This window comes from Rhinatrema bivittatum, chromosome 9 (assembly GCF_901001135.1).
Source record: "Rhinatrema bivittatum chromosome 9, aRhiBiv1.1, whole genome shotgun sequence".
Taxonomy (NCBI): domain Eukaryota; kingdom Metazoa; phylum Chordata; class Amphibia; order Gymnophiona; family Rhinatrematidae; genus Rhinatrema; species Rhinatrema bivittatum.
In genome coordinates, this window is record NC_042623.1 from 90006324 (window position 1) to 90022978 (window position 16655).

General features: G+C 40.1%; 1 protein-coding gene across 1 annotated transcript in view; it reads right to left on the minus strand.

Moving 5' to 3' along the window:
* Positions 1-14275, minus strand: part of CAV2 (caveolin 2) — a 28518-nt gene extending 14243 nt beyond the window's left edge. Inside the window, exons 1-2 of the mRNA XM_029615474.1 lie at positions 13904-14275; positions 13301-13488 (exon numbers count right to left, since the gene is read on the minus strand). Coding sequence (XP_029471334.1) covers positions 13301-13488; positions 13904-14041 — 326 coding nt within the window. The 5' untranslated portion in view covers positions 14042-14275. The remainder of the gene's footprint in view (positions 1-13300; positions 13489-13903) is intronic.
* Between the last annotated feature and the right edge of the window lie 2380 nt (positions 14276-16655).

Here is a 16655-nt window from a genome sequence, read left to right on the forward strand (position 1 = left end):
GTAATCAGATAACTTTAAAACCTAACTGGCTATGTTTGAATATAAAATTACACAAATTTAGAGAGCCAAATTAAATATATTAAACATGCAAAATTTATTTAAATCCACCAACAACCTATATAGACAATAAAAGCTAAGCTAGCACACTCACACATTCATACCAACACATTAAAAAATATGTTCGTTGAGATATCACATACAAAATGCAGTCTCTTGCTACAAATATGTTACACATATATACTTTCTATACAAACAATCAACAATGTAAGTCTCATATATTGCCATGAGTTTCTTCAACTAAGATGTTTAATTCCTGATGTCCGACAAAAGTAGATCAAAAGATCTCTTCGTTTCACTCCTCACACGAGGGGCTTCCTCAGGGACCAATATGATTCACATGTGTGTTACATATGCTACCGCACTGTAATAAATCAATATAACAGGAATTACCCTCTAAATTAATCTAGAGAACCCTTATCACTCATTGCCAATCAAAATATCTCTTCAATTTTTTAACTTTTTTAATTACAAACAGAGGAGAAAGAAAAAAATCTTGTTTTTTATTATTTGATTGTAAAGGGTTTGGTTAAAGTATAGGGTTATAAAAGAAATTGGAGATATTTTTAAATTAAGCTTGGTGATGGTGAATTCGGGCAGGGTTTTAATGTTTAAAAAAATGTTTGTAATTAAAAAAGTTAAAAAATTGAAGAGATATTTTGATTGGCAATGAGTGATAAGGGTTCTCTAGATTAATTTAGAGGGTAATTCCTGTTATATTGATTTATTACAGTGCGGTAGCATATGTAACACACATGTGAATCATATTGGTCCCTGAGGAAGCCCCTCGTGTGAGGAGTGAAACGAAGAGATCTTTTGATCTACTTTTGTCGGACATCAGGAATTAAACATCTTAGTTGAAGAAACTCATGGCAATATATGAGACTTACATTGTTGATTGTTTGTATAGAAAGTATATATGTGTAACATATTTGTAGCAAGAGACTGCATTTTGTATGTGATATCTCAACGAACATATTTTTTAATGTGTTGGTATGAATGTGTGAGTGTGCTAGCTTAGCTTTTATTGTCTATATAGGTTGTTGGTGGATTTAAATAAATTTTGCATGTTTAATATATTTAATTTGGCTCTCTAAATTTGTGTAATTTTATGACAAGATTATAGAGAGTTGTATTTAATATACCCTTTGTGTAATTACATACCGTGTTGGTTACCAGATTAAGGGTTCAATGGATAATATGTATTCCTATACTGAACAAGCGGCCAGTACTATTCTTGCAGGGTTTCATCTTTTTGAGTCTGTACAACAGAATAATAAAAATGATGGTACAGGTAATTGGGAGAATTATGCAAAAAATCGTAAAAAAGCTATACGGATGGAATTGCACGCCTCTACTTTGGCTGAATACTGTCATGTGAAGCGCATTCCGCGGGGGTTGAGGGTGAATAAATCTCCTTCTCTATTTGCTGATGATGATATTTTTGTCCAGAAATGGAACTCGATACTCAATAAATGCTCGCACGATTTGATGATTTTAATCATCGAAACTACCAAAGTCAGTCTTGTAGAACTGACAAAAGATATTGATCTTGAATTGGAAAAAATTCAGAATGATTTGTCAACAGATACATTATCTAATCAGATGAGTGAGCTACAAAAACAATTAGATGAGTATCGTGAAGAAACTAGAAAAATAAAAATCAGCAAATTTTTTAGAGATGAGAAGGATTATAATGGTGGTTATGTATACCACTGGATGCAAATCAATAGAAAACAGAGATTCAGCCAAAGAAAGGGCGATTTTTCCTCATCTGATGACTCCACAGATGAAGATGTACAAAAAGAAAAAAATAAAGATAAACGCCAGGTAAGGTTTGCAGAGGGAGAAAGTTCCAATGCTAGTCATGAGCCCCACCAACATACTGATTCTCATTTTTTAGAGCAGCGGGCCCGTGGAAACAGGGGAACACGGGGGTCCAGGTTTCAAAAAAACAGACCGTACAGTGCCAATTACAATCTGCGCCGATAGACCATGATACAGGTGTTATGAGTGATACCTCTGTGTTTAATTTGTCTGATAAAGTTTTGACTAAACCTATGTTAGAGGTGTTAAATAAAGGTTTTTCATTTAGTCCTGCCTGTCGATATGATTCGTTTGTGACTCGGGTTGAACTTCAAAAATTTTTTAGACGTCTCCATATTAAGGAGTTTTTTATGGATGAGGGAAGCTTAAGCAATAGGGATGGGCTTTACAAACCTTCGAAATGGATTCCACCTACTCCCCCTAGCCATTTGCTTCAAACCTTTCAAAGTTTGGTACTTCGAGATCTGAATCAAATGGAAGGTCAGAGAGATTTTATTAAATATAATCTCTCTAAGGAACAGTGGCAAGCTATGAAAATTTTGCGGGAAGACAGTTCTATACGGATAATGGCCGCGGACAAGGGAGGCGCTGTCGTGGTCATGAACCAGAGGGACTATGAAAATGAAGTGTATCGTCAATTATCTGACAGACAGGCGTATAGAAAATTGGATGAAAATCTGACGCCTGCGTTGCATCAGCAAGTTATGGAGATTTTAGAAAAAGCGAATAAGGATAAAATTATCACTAATAAAGAACATCGCTTTTTGCAGGTAGCATTTCCCACTACAGCTCATCTGTACATTTTACCAAAGATCCACAAAACACTGATAAACCCGCCCGGGCGACCGATTGTGGCGGGAATAGGGACTGTTTTGGAGCCCCTTGCACAGATGATTGATTATTATTTGAAACCCCTAGTACAGAGTGTACCTTCATACGTTAAAGATTCCACTGATTTCATTAATCAGTTGACAGGTCTGCCGGATATACAACCGAATTGGATTTTACTTACAGCGGATATAGCTTCGTTATACACCAGTATACCTCAAAGGGAAGCTTTACAAGTGATTGAAGGGGAGCTAGTGAAGCTTGATATTCCACAAAGGAAAGTACATTTTTTGATTACCATTGCAGAAATTGCTTTAACTCAGAATTGTTTTAGTTTTCAGTCAGATTATTTTTTACAGATTCAAGGCATCCCTATGGGGTCACCAATGGCTCCCAGTGTAGCTGGGTTATATGTGGCAAATTTTGAGAGCAAATGGGTTTATAAATCCGATTTATTTCGATATGTAGTATGTTGGAAACGCTATATCGATGATTTATTTTTTATTTGGAGTGGTAATGTGGTACAGTTAGAGAAATTTTTGGATTTATTGAATTCTTGGGATCAACATTTAAAGTTCACTGTGGTTCAACATAAACATTCTGTGACGTTTTTGGACATGCAGGTCTTTGTTCATGGTAAGAAGTTGGACACCACGGTGCACAGGAAAAGTACAGACAGGAATACACTTTTGCATTATTGTAGTTTTCATCCGAAACAATTGAAGGATAACATCCCCATAAGTCAATTTTTGCGATATCGTCGGTTATGTACGTCCACGGCCGAGTTTAAAATGCAGGCATCCCAGTTACAGGATAGATTTATAGCTAGAGGGTATTCTAAGTCTGTTATAAAAAAAGCTTACAAACGTGCACTATATTCGAACAGGGACAACTTGTTGATTTATAATCCAAAAGAGACTTTAAATCGGATGATCTGTACCATCCCATTTTCTATGAAGAGCACTCAGATAAAAGATATTGTGTTAAACCATTGGCACATTCTGTCAACTATACCTTGTTTTACAGAGAATCCTGTATTTGCCATGAAAAAATGTCAAACTTTATATGATAAACTTAAGGGTGGTAAGGTATCAGGTGATTTAGGTTCGACATATGGACAAGTGCCTTGTGGATCGTGTTCTGTTTGTCCTTTAACGCTGCGGTGTCAAATGTTTTGTCATCCTCATTTGAAATTTCCCTATAAAATTCCAAGGCTGTTTGATTGCAACACTAGTGGAGTGGTATACGCTATTATTTGTCCGTGTAATTTAATCTACATAGGACAAACGACGCGTTCTATTCGTTGCCGTATTGTTGAGCACCGAAGCCGTATTAAGGCATTACGGGAACATGCTCCTTTAGTAAGCCATTGGATCGAGAGTAGCCATACTGTAGAAGATATTCGCTTTTTTGTGATTAAGCAAGTAACCCTTCAACATGGGGGAGATTTATCCCTCATGTTAAGAAAGATTGAACAACAATTTATTTTTAGTTGGCAGACTGTGATACCGTTAGGACTCAATGGTCCTATAGAATGGAATGCGTTTTATTAACAGGTGGGTCGGTGAAAGTTTCAGCAGGGTCTATTATGTTTTGATTAGAATAAAAGTGGATTGGAGTGGTTTGTTCCTTGGACAACTATGTTGAGGTTGTGAGAAAATAATTGACAAGTGTGTCTAATTATTAGTGCTCGCTTTATATAAAGTTGTTTGAACAAGCATGACTTTCATTCTTCAGCGGGTGACGACGTGGTACGTCACCTCCGGTCTGAACGTGAGTATTGGAAGGTTTCCTGTGCATTGCAGTAGTTGGTGGTGAATGGTAAGTGAGTTTTCTAGGTATAAGGATAATTTTGTGGGTTATATCGTTACAGGATATGTTTTTTGAGAGCACAGGTTGGTGTGTCTTATAAGGTCCTTGAGAAGGTATTGAAGTTAGTACCGGTTTGTAATATTTAACGGGAATACCGATTGACACGCCGTGAAAAATGAAGTGTTTGAATTGATGCCCCGGATGTATTGAAAATACTGGGAGGAATGGCGTTTATAAGAAGTTATTGAAGTGAAACATATGGATGTATTTATAACTCAAGGTAGGTATGGCCGTGATATATATTTGACCTGAGTTTGTCAGGGGTTCAGTATAGGTTAAAGAGGAGAAAGAAAAAAATCTTGTTTTTTATTATTTGATTGTAAAGGGTTTGGTTAAAGTATAGGGTTATAAAAGAAATTGGAGATATTTTTAAATTAAGCTTGGTGATGGTGAATTCGGGCAGGGTTTTAATGTTTAAAAAAATGTTTGTAATTAAAAAAGTTAAAAAATTGAAGAGATATTTTGATTGGCAATGAGTGATAAGGGTTCTCTAGATTAATTTAGAGGGTAATTCCTGTTATATTGATTTATTACAGTGCGGTAGCATATGTAACACACATGTGAATCATATTGGTCCCTGAGGAAGCCCCTCGTGTGAGGAGTGAAACGAAGAGATCTTTTGATCTACTTTTGTCGGACATCAGGAATTAAACATCTTAGTTGAAGAAACTCATGGCAATATATGAGACTTACATTGTTGATTGTTTGTATAGAAAGTATATATGTGTAACATATTTGTAGCAAGAGACTGCATTTTGTATGTGATATCTCAACGAACATATTTTTTAATGTGTTGGTATGAATGTGTGAGTGTGCTAGCTTAGCTTTTATTGTCTATATAGGTTGTTGGTGGATTTAAATAAATTTTGCATGTTTAATATATTTAATTTGGCTCTCTAAATTTGTGTAATTTTATGACAAGATTATAGAGAGTTGTATTTAATATACCCTTTGTGTAATTACATACTATGTTTGAATATAGACAGTTAGGTTCTAAAGTTATCCAGCTTTGTGTGACCAGATAACTTGCTACTTAAATGGATGTCTTTAAAAGATATCTACTTAAGTAGTGCTGACTAGGGGTGTGCATTCGGTCCCTACGTATTGGTAATCTGCAACGGATGTGGCCATATTCATCGTATTCGTGGGGAAGCGAAACATATCGCGATTCCCCACGAATACACAAATCTTCGCCGAATTATTCGGACGCCTAAAGAAACCAATTTAAACAAACCCCCCACCCTCCTGACCCCCCCAAGACTTACCAAAACTCCCTGGTGGTCCAGCGGGAGGTCCGGGAGCCATCCCCTGTATTCACACCCTCAGCTGCAGTTTTCAAAATGGCGCCAATAGCCTTTGACCTACTATGTCACAGGGGCTACCGGTGCCATTGGTCAGCCCCTGTCACATGGCCATCGGCACCATCTTGTGCTCCTACCATGTGACAGGGGCTGACCCTGAAAGATATCTTTTAAAGACATCCATTTAAGTAGCAAGTTATCCTCCCACACAAAGCCGGATAACTTTAGAACTTAACTGGCTATATTCAAACATAAAAACAATCAAGAGCGAAAGCTCTGTCGCTGAACATCGCTGAACATCTCACTTCTTACGAAACTTAGAATCTTTGACAGTTGAGTGGCAATCAGTCATTTTGGTGACCATGGACATAAATTCTTTGTATACCAACATACCGCAAGACTCAGCATTAGAAATTGTGGAACATACACTGGGTCATCGCAGCGACACAGAAAGGATTAAAACCCATACATTGCTAGAGTTGGCTGAATTAGTGCTACATAACAACTTTTTTTGGTTCGGTCAAAATTGTTATCATCAGATACATGGGATCCCGATGGGGTCCCCCCTCGCCCCATCGGTAGCAAATTTGTATGTTGCCCAGTTCGAAAGGATCAGGGTATACACGTCTCATTGGTGGCAATACATCTCATGCTGGTATCGTTTTATAGACGACATTTTCTATATTTGGAAAGGTTCAGAAACACAACTACAATCTTTTTTGGACTGGATCAACACTCAGGATGAAAATTTGCAATTCACTTCCCATGTTTCTAAACGGCAGATCACTTTCTTAGATGTTCTGATCAACATAGTCAATGGAGAATTACATACTACCATCCATCGTAAATCGACTGATCGTAACAATTTGTTAAGATTTTCAAGTCACCATCCTTGGAGCTTCAAAATGGGGCTCCCAGTGAGTCAGTTCTTCAGAGCTAAAAGAATTTGTTCTACAGCGAAGGACTTTGAGATACAGGCAGCGATTCTGACTGGCAGATTCCAACAAAGGGGATATCCACAAAAGGCTGTTAATAGTGCTTATAAAAGAGCAAAATTCAGTGCACGTTCGTCACTTTTACAATATAAACCCCAGAAGGAAGAATCCAGGTTGACGTGTGTTTTGCAACAATCAACAGCAGCAAGCGCAATAAAAGCAGCAATACACAGACATTGGCATATACTATCTATGTATGACATTTTTTCAGAACCACCTACATTTGCCATGTCACGGGGGAAAAACATTAGAGATCAGACAGTACATGCTCAGATAGATAGTTGTGACAGAGAGGACCCTTTAGTGGGTCATCGAAAGTGTGGCCATTGCTCTTGGTGTTCACAGACCATTACGGGTGTTTTATGGGAAGTTCCACCTTCAGGTTACAAGATTTGGAGGAAGAGTAATACAGATTGTCAGTCTAATAATGTGGTGTACACGATTATCTGTACATGTCCAAAATTATACATAGGACGGACCACCAGACCCATTCGAGTGAGACTTGGGGAACACAAATCACGGTTTACCACGTTGAAACTTACGGCACCCATGGTTCAACATCTGGTGGATTTTGGCCACACAATCGCAGATTTAAAATGGACGATTATTGAGCAAATACAGCTCTCACCCCGTGGTGGGGATATACGATCATTGCTCAACACACGAGAAGCCTTCTGGATTTTTACTTTGCAAACTTCAGTACCTCGTGGTATGAATGATGAGCTCAATTTCAATATCCTCTTATGAACGATTAAATGGAGTCACAGTGACAATTCACCGGATATGCCAGTTGTCTTGTTACCCGATCGCTCAAAAGACCGAAATATCCGGACCTTTAAAGCCCGTGGGAAGGTTTCCTTTGTTTACAATTTTGACAGCTTGAATAGCCTCATTTAAGATTCTTGGACCGCAGCATCAGCCCATAGAATGAGTTCTTTTGCAGGTGTGATACCGACGTCATTGATTATGTCTTGACAGTCCAGAGTGCCTCTTTCAGGTCCGAGACTCTTACCACCAGTCCATAGAGCGAGTTCTCTTGCAGGTCCGATAGAGACGTCATCAATCACGTCGCAATGTTGAGATTTCTCATTGGTTGTTTTGAGCCCCAGTAGTAATATATATAAGGAGTCTGTTCCCCTGACAGGTCATTCTTCCGGGCGATCCAGAAAGGAAGATCGCTTTTGGGCACAACACATTGAACTCAGGAGAAACCGTTGAGAAGAGGGTTGCAGACTCCGTGAAGTTGGTTCCGGGAAACATTGAACCCCCTGAGGAAAGGCATTTCTGTCTGAAACATGTTGGGATAACACAGAAGAAGATGGACATACCAACCAAAAACGGGGAAGTCTGTTTTTATACCCTTTATTAACATTCTCGTTGAGTAGCATTTAGTAAATAGTTTGCAGTATTGCATTTAAAAATTACATTGCCACGGAAGAATCCTGTAGGTGTTTTCAGGGATAACACAAGCATATATATAAAAAAATCTTTTAAAAAAAACCATTATTAAAAATCATCGAGGAGGAGGAGGAAGGTTGATGATTATATGTTCACCTTACAGAGGTGCAGGGCACCTACACTAGTATGAAACCTTTCTCTGACTCCATTAATATTTTTTATAAATTACATTAACAAATACAAATTTTTCCATCTGATAGTGTAGGTATTTACTTTATTTAAAACCATTTGTAAAACACACATTATTTTTTGAAAAGTTTATTTAATAGTTCAGCGACAGAGCTTTCGCTCTTGATTGTTTTTTGATTAATAGCAGTTCGCTGTTTTGGTGTATTTTTGGATATTCATATATTCAAACATAGCCAGTTAGGTTTTAAAGTTATCCGATTACATGTAGCCAGATAACTTTAAGCAAATATATTCAGCGAGACATTTATCCCGCTGCCTTTAGGGGACAAGTTATCCGGCTAACTTTATGTAGATAACTTCTCCACTAAGCAGCCTTCTGAATATTAATTAGCCTCAGTATTTTTAAGCAAAATACTTTGAGGCCAATGTACTAAAGTGCATTAACATTGTCTGTTAATGCATGTTAATTAGCTCTTGTAAACAACCCTAGTTGTCTCTCAGCGCTACTTAACTGGCTATCTTTTAAAGATATCCATTTAAGTAACAAGTTATCTGCTTGGAAGGAGGTCTAAAGTTATCTGGATAAGCTAGCCGGATATACCCGGAGAGGGGCTGAGATATCCAGCTAACCTAGCCGAATATCTCAGCCTCTCCCCATATCACCCATTTTTTAATATGATAAATTATAGCTGGATAAGGGGCTGAATATGCCACATTAGCCATTTATTTGGCTAACTTGTGAGTTATCCATCTAAATGGCTTTTGAATATCTACCCTTCCGCCCCCATGTCCAGGCAGGTTGGCAATTTCACTGTTTTGGGCAGTGGGACTTCATTTCTTGCTGCATAACAATTGTCCTTTACTATATCTATAGGGACCTTTGTTTTCAGCTTTTATTTCATTTCACCTGGGAATTTTAGTGTTGGAATAAAAATGAGTTCAGTGGAAAAATTAATTTTCCATTGATTTTTCTCCTGTGATATATCAAAATAATTTTTCCACTGACATTTTTTTGTTATAAACATTGAAATTCCCAGGCAAAATAAAATAAAAACTGAAAATGAAACATGGACACTAACATGTATGTTTCAACAAAAAAACAAGATGAGGAACGTTTGACCAGAATGACAACAGGTGCTCAGGTTATCTGATCTACCTGTTTAACTTAGGGCTATAGCTTCTTGCCTTGGACAGAGACAGGTGACAGAGGGGAAAATAAACCAAATCTGCCCAGAGACAAAAAACAGCCTATCTAAAGGGCAGTTTATCACACAGGTCAACCCACAGAAAAGCACTGACATCGCAAGGGAGCTTATGGGTCAAAATGTTGCAAGATCAATATCAAGTTCTTGTCTGGAGTTGTCATGCAGCAGGAACAGTAATTTCCTCATGGGAGGGGGGGCCAGCAGTCTGAAATGGAGAAATGACTCCGTCTGTTCCGCTGCTTGACTATGCATGAACTTCTTACATTTTTAGGTATTTTATTAACTATTTATTTGTATCTGTTTAATAGGTTTTGAGAAATGTTATTATATTGTTTTATGATGGATTTGAATGTTTTTATCATGTATACTGATATGATATTTTTTTTGAATACCGGTATAAAAAAGAAAGTGAATAAATAAATAAATATTCATGCTTTGCCTATTAAAAACAGCTGGGGAAAGGGTTCAGGGGGCCTGTGAAAGATGAACCATTTACATCCGGGGATGAGGCCTGAGCCAGCACCCCCACCTCTCCCTGCGATGCAGCAGATGGGCTTCAGTGTTCTGTGCATGTAAGAAACCCTGCTGTTATCTGGCTTTTTGTCTCAAACTTGTCTTCCTTCTCCAGGATCTCAGACCAGCCTTAGCCCAGCAAGCTACTGGGACCAAGAATGCCGGCTCCCTTCAGCAGAAACTGCTTCAGGGTGAAACGGAAGATAGTCTCCTAAAGATATATGGTTAGTTAGCTAGTTATGTTTATTATAATACCCTGAGCAAGTCAAGGTCTCTGATATGTTAAGTTTACTAATGATGCAGAACTTTACTTAGTATAGATATATGTATTATCTATTTTATTCTAACTTCTGAACATGAAAAGTTTGACAAAAGTCTGATTCTGTGGAAAAAACCTGTGGTCCTTTCTGAGCTATTCGGATTACATAGGTATAAGAGGTGACAGAGGTAATTGTCTATAGCACTTCCTGTCCTGACAGGTGTGGGGGAGGGGAAGGAGGTATGCTATATTAGACATATATTAGATATATATTGCTTTCACTACCTATTAATGCCTTTGTAGATGGGTTCCTGAAGAGTTCTAAAAACTCAAACTGATCAGTTTCTAAATGTTAGCTAAAAGGCCAGACTCTTTGCACCATACTGCTTGGATTCATGTTGAATTTGAGCAAGGGTTTGAGGTCCACCTGGATACATGGATTTAAGGGTCAACAATCAAGTTGTAGGTGATACCTTTTTATTTGACTAACAATACATCTGTGACAAGTTTAAGTGTTATCCTGATGAAAACAGGATAATTTTTGAAAGCTCAGCACAGATTAAGATAGTCCAATGAAAAGGTATCCCATACAACTTGTTTTGTCAACCCTTAATTCCACATTTTGAGTTTGAAAACTGAAAATACAAAAGACTTCCTTAAGACCTAAGCCTTCAGCAAAGCAGGGCATTTAATGCAGTTGGAAATGGAAATCCTGAAGTGTTTGATCAGACTGGCCATTTGGGATTCTAGATCATATGGTATATTCTATGTGGAGAAATGTTGAGATTTCACATGTACCACAAATGATGATTGCACAAGAAGAACAATAACTCTCGAGATAGCAGAAGGTTAAAAAAAAACCACAAAGAATTTCACTAATTAAAGGATCGTAAACAAAACAATGTTTTTCCTTCACCTTTCCTGTTGATGTAACTATCAAAAGCTAATCAAGTCAAATATGAAAAATAACTACACATGCTCTGTAAATCAGTGGAATTGTATTTACTTTTCAAGAAAAAAGTCATGTAAAAGAGTAAGGAAGTTGGCCCCAAATGATATATCTCATAACGCAGCATTGCTAGGCCTGCCAAATCTGATTCAAAGGATGGGGTCACATGAATAAGAATTGCATTTAGGGTTCCTTATGCTTCTGTGGTGATTTCTCAATGGACACCTGCTTCAGGACATAAGTGAGATGTACTGTGCACTAGAATGCAATGACGTGAACTCTAAATTTTCAAAATAAAAAACAGAGTCATCTCAGTTTAGTTTAGTGGCACATTATAGGGGTAACTTTATAACAGCGCACCTAAATGAGAAGACAAATATACCTGTAAATTATCTCAAATTTGAATGTGGACTTGCACGTGTAAGTTTGCTTTAAAAAGTATCCAGCCAAATATACCACCCACAATTACACCTGCTATTCTGTGCATGGAAAATTTTGGGGAAAATTTAAGTACATACTTTTGAAAATACAAAAGTACACACATAGGTGCAAATCCCTCCTCAACTCCACCCCTGGGAAGCCTCTGTTCAGTCTGGATAATCACATAGGACATACACACATAAGCTTATCTGCACATCAGGCAGGCAATGTTATAACAGGCCATTTCAGCAGGTAAAGCACTGTTTTAAAATGACCCTCTATGGCAGGAGTGGTCAAATCCAGTCCTCAAGAGCCGCAAATGGGCCTGGTTTTCAGGATGTCCACAATGAATATGCCTGAGAGAGATTTGGATATTTTGAAAATGAGGCCCGTTTGCGGCTCTTGAGGAGTGGAGTTGTCTACCCCTGCTCTATGGGCTTGATTTTCAACATGATGCTTGAAAAATCAGTTAGGGGGTTGGGTGTGTAAAAGCACACATAAAACCCCATTTTGGGTGTACTTTTACCCATACTAGGAAAAGGCATACTTGGGAGGGGGGAATGGTCTGACCCAGCATGGCAATTTCTTATGTTCTTAACATAAGAAATTGCCATGTTGGATCAGACCAAGTGTCCATCAAGCCCAGCATCCTGTTTCCAACAGAAGCCAAACCAGGCCACAAGAACCTGGCAATTACCCAAACACTAAGAAGATCCCATGCTACTGATGCAATTAACAGCAGTGGCTATTCCCTAAGTCGACTTGATTAATAGCAGTCTTCTCCTCCAAGAACTTATCCAAACCTTTTTTGAACCCAGCTACACTAACTGCACCAACCACATCCTCTGGCAACAAATTCCAGAGCCCAATTGGGGGCATGTGTAACTTTCTGAACGCATATGTACCTGTGTACTGGGACAAACCCAGGAATTTTCAAGGCAGACTTATATGCACCAGTCCACTTTGAAAATTCAGACTTTAATCCTACCTGGTCTGTAATAAACTTACCCTTCCTGAGTTTAATTAACCCCTATAATTCCAGTGCATGTTGTCCTTTGGCCCAGAAAATGTTTTCTGGTTGATTCACTCTGTTCTGGTGCACGAAGCACCCTTTGATAGATACCCAAGGAAAAATCTTGAATAGCTGCTCTAAAAATTCAGTTTAGTAACTTAGTAACATTTCTAGTCACAATGAGCCGAGGACATACAGTTCAGATACTAATGGCTCTGATGAAATCAACATAACCTCACGTATTCAAACATATCTTTTTTCTATACTTTGTATAAACACATAAAATATGTTTTGCATGATTTGTTCTTTCAAAATGAACAAAAAAATTCCATATCCGATAACAGACCCTTTGCAGATATTCAAAAGTTTAAGCATCAAAACGTGTATTTTGTTACTATTATAGCAGGTTTCTTTTTGTGTATAAGCCAACTGTCGCCCGTATTCTCCAGAAGTGCTGAGCAGTAAATCTACTCACCAGATATGCAGGCAGCTAAGCACTGCAAACACAAGCCCAGCAATGAAGGCCAGAGGAATGGCAAGGACCAGAGTCAGGAACTTGTACAGCAGGTATTTACTGAGTTCAAACAAGGCATTGCTGCAAATCCACACCTTATCAAAGCTGTGAGTGCTCTCAGGCTCTGCTATCACATCCTCAAAGCCCAACTGCAATAAAAGGACAAAAACAAAATCCCAACTCAATACAAATGCAGACGACTGCGTGCAAAACTAGGGATGAAAGCATGAGTAGAAATACTATGCATATATATACTCTTACTCTACCTTTGTAATACAATGTATGTAAGCAAACAGTATTATTATATCTGGGCACCTTAATCTATGAAAATGAACATATTTGTGATTTGGTGGAAGGGGGATTGAAGGTAGATCTCAGGCTCTACTGATAAAACGTGCTGTCACGCTGCAAGCACGGCTCGGTGGCTTCCAAATGCACGGCTGAACCTTAGCCCTGAAACAGTCTTCGAGTTCGCGCGGTCCGAGCCCAAACCGTTCATCTGGAGGAAAGCTCCAAAACCTGCCTCCCAAACTCGCGGGAAAGCAACTAAAGTGCCCGGCTCACCTTCAGATGCGAGTTCAGCCGGTGGGGGTCCCTGTCCTGAGCCTGCTCGAAACTCTCCTCTTTCTCGGGCAGCGCTGATCGTCCGAAGTCGTCCTCCTCCATGAAGATCCGCGTCTCTGCCTTCTGTTCCAGCCCCATGTTTCTGCGAGCTGGGACGGCGCCGCTCCCCTGCCTGCCTCCCCGGGAGTGCGTGCAGCGTCTCTCTCGCTCGCTCTCCCTCGGCCGAGAGCTCCGGCTGTGCCCTGAGCCACGCCCCAAGCCGAGCCCGAGCAGGGTATTCCCAGCTTCCAGACGCACCCGACGGCGGCCTGCACCCCCCACCCCCACCTGCCGAGAAGAAGAGCGACCTCTCTCCAGAAAGAGCCTGCGACTCAAAGCTAAGGAAGCAGGACATAATGGGGGCGTGTAGAAAAGGGAGAGCCAGCGTGGGCAGCCCTCCCTTTTCGGCCAGGCACAGAGCAGCTTCATCAGCAGGGCTTCGTCTTCCCTTGTGCAGCATTGAAAACATAGTAGCGTTTTGCGGTTCAGGTGGCTGAGTAAGTTTAAGTTTCTGTCCTGGCCAGGCCCATGCTGGGGGCTCTGCATTTTTCTGCCAGGCTCCGGCAGCATTAGAAACAATTGTAGCGTTTTTTGCAGTTCATGGAAGGAGGAAGCTTAAGACTCAGGAGAGGAGGGGGGGAGTTCGGCAGAAACAACATTGAATACATTTCAGGAGCTTAGGCAGCATTTCAGTGGTTAATGTTCCTGCCAGGCATGGCAGGGATGGGAGCAACCGGTACAGCATTTCAGCTTTTTCCTTTTGTGTTAGGGGGCTTAGTCTTTCCTGAATCAGGGTTGTTAAAACAGGGCACTCGCTTTCTTTCTGCTAGGCACAGCATGGGGTTGCAGCCAGTTGACTAGCACAGCCGGCAGAATTTTTCCCTTTAGTTTCACTTTCGAAATCAGGTAGCCAGGCATGGCTTTCTTTCCTCCTTACTTCCGATTTAGCTGGAGCCTGCAGCTTGCTCAGGTATTTAATTCTATATCCTTAAAGGGCCAGCGGTCCTGTATTTATTATTATACGTTTAATTGTATTATTATTGCTTATGTTTAAGGGCCAGCGGCCCACAAATCTATGTGTTTTATTGCATCTAAAGTATTTGTTTATAGGGCCAGCGGCCCCATGGTAATTGTTTTTTCCGCTTATTTATTATTTATGGCATCTAAAAGGCTTGCAGCCTGCCATACTATAGGGCCAGAGGCCCTGGTGTAGTGTTACATTCACTACAGTTCTAATTAATTTATTGCATCTAGAAGATATAAACATATATTTATATATAGAATCGGGTGATTAGACTAGTGGCAATATATATGTCTACCATTCAGCCAGGTTATGTTAAAGCCAGGTAATTTTAAATTGCTGTTGCCCCTTGCAAAGGGCCATATGTACTTAAATTTATTTCAGCTAGAAGTGTTTGTTATAGGGCCAGCGGCCCCATGGTAATGTCCCCTGTTACATTACTAATCAGTATTTAGGGCAGCTAAAAAGGCTAGTGGCCTGTTTATTCTTTTAAGGGCAAGGGTCCTGGTGTAATGGGTGTTTGCATACGTAGATATAAGTTTGGTATTTTAAGGATTAGCAATACATAGGTATATATCTTTAAAGGTATTATTAAATAGCCATCTGGTATTATTAAATAGCCATCTCATATATCACATATATAGCATATACCGATCCCCCCCCCCCTCTTTTGTATGAGGTATCATTTACATTATAATTACTAGCGTCCAAAAAGAACAAAGGCTACAGCGGTGCAGTGCATATTATGTGTTTAAAGGGGCAGCGGCCTGTTTGCAGTGCATGCCTTTGTATGCTGGGGTGGCAGTACATGGCAGCAGCCATTTTGGGGAGCAGCACAGGATAAAGGTCACAGCAGTGCAGTGCACATTGTTTTTAAAGGGCCAGCGGCCTGTTTGTTGTGCATGTCTTTGTATGCGGGAGGGGGGTAGCACATGGCGGCAGCCATTTTGGAGGGGGGCAGCACATGGCAGCAGCCATTTTGGGGGAGCAGCACATGGCGGCAGCCATTATGCTGGTGATCATTTTGGGAACTGCACTTGGAACACAGGGCAGCAGCCAGGTTGGTGAGCAGGGCTTGACAGCTGACATTTAAGTCATGTGGGCCGCATGGCTGTGGCCATATTACCGAGGATACAAACAGCAAGGGTTTAAAAAAAAAAAAAAAAAAAGGTTTATCGATTAATTGTAATTTTGCAATGCAGTAATTGTCAGTCGGGGATGGTGTCTACAAATCAGTGGTCAGCAGCGGCAGAAGGGTCCTCTGCACATCAGCAGGCCCCCCTTGGGGTAGCAGGCTCAAAAGGTTCGGCGGTGAGAGAGACTGAGATTAAGAACAGGATCATCAAGCCAAAAGCGAGCAAGCAGACCACAGGGCAGTGCAGGTGCAAAAAGCAGGGGGCATCCAATACTGCAGCACCAGCTGTAAGTGACATGGATCAGTGGCTGTTAGAAATTAAAGAGCATGCAGCTGCGCACAGAATGGAGTGGGTAAGGCAGCTCATGGCGGGGTCTCCCCCTTCATCGTCTCACGGACGGGGCAAAGGTGCTTCGTCAGGAGAGCCCATGTGCTCACCAGGAGACGACCTAGTGCAGGATATAACGGCGCTCTCCTCAGCTCCGCAGGGTCGGTTGTCAGCGTTACGCAAGAGGAGCGCCAAATCACAGCAGCTAGGGGCATTAGCGGACAAGAAA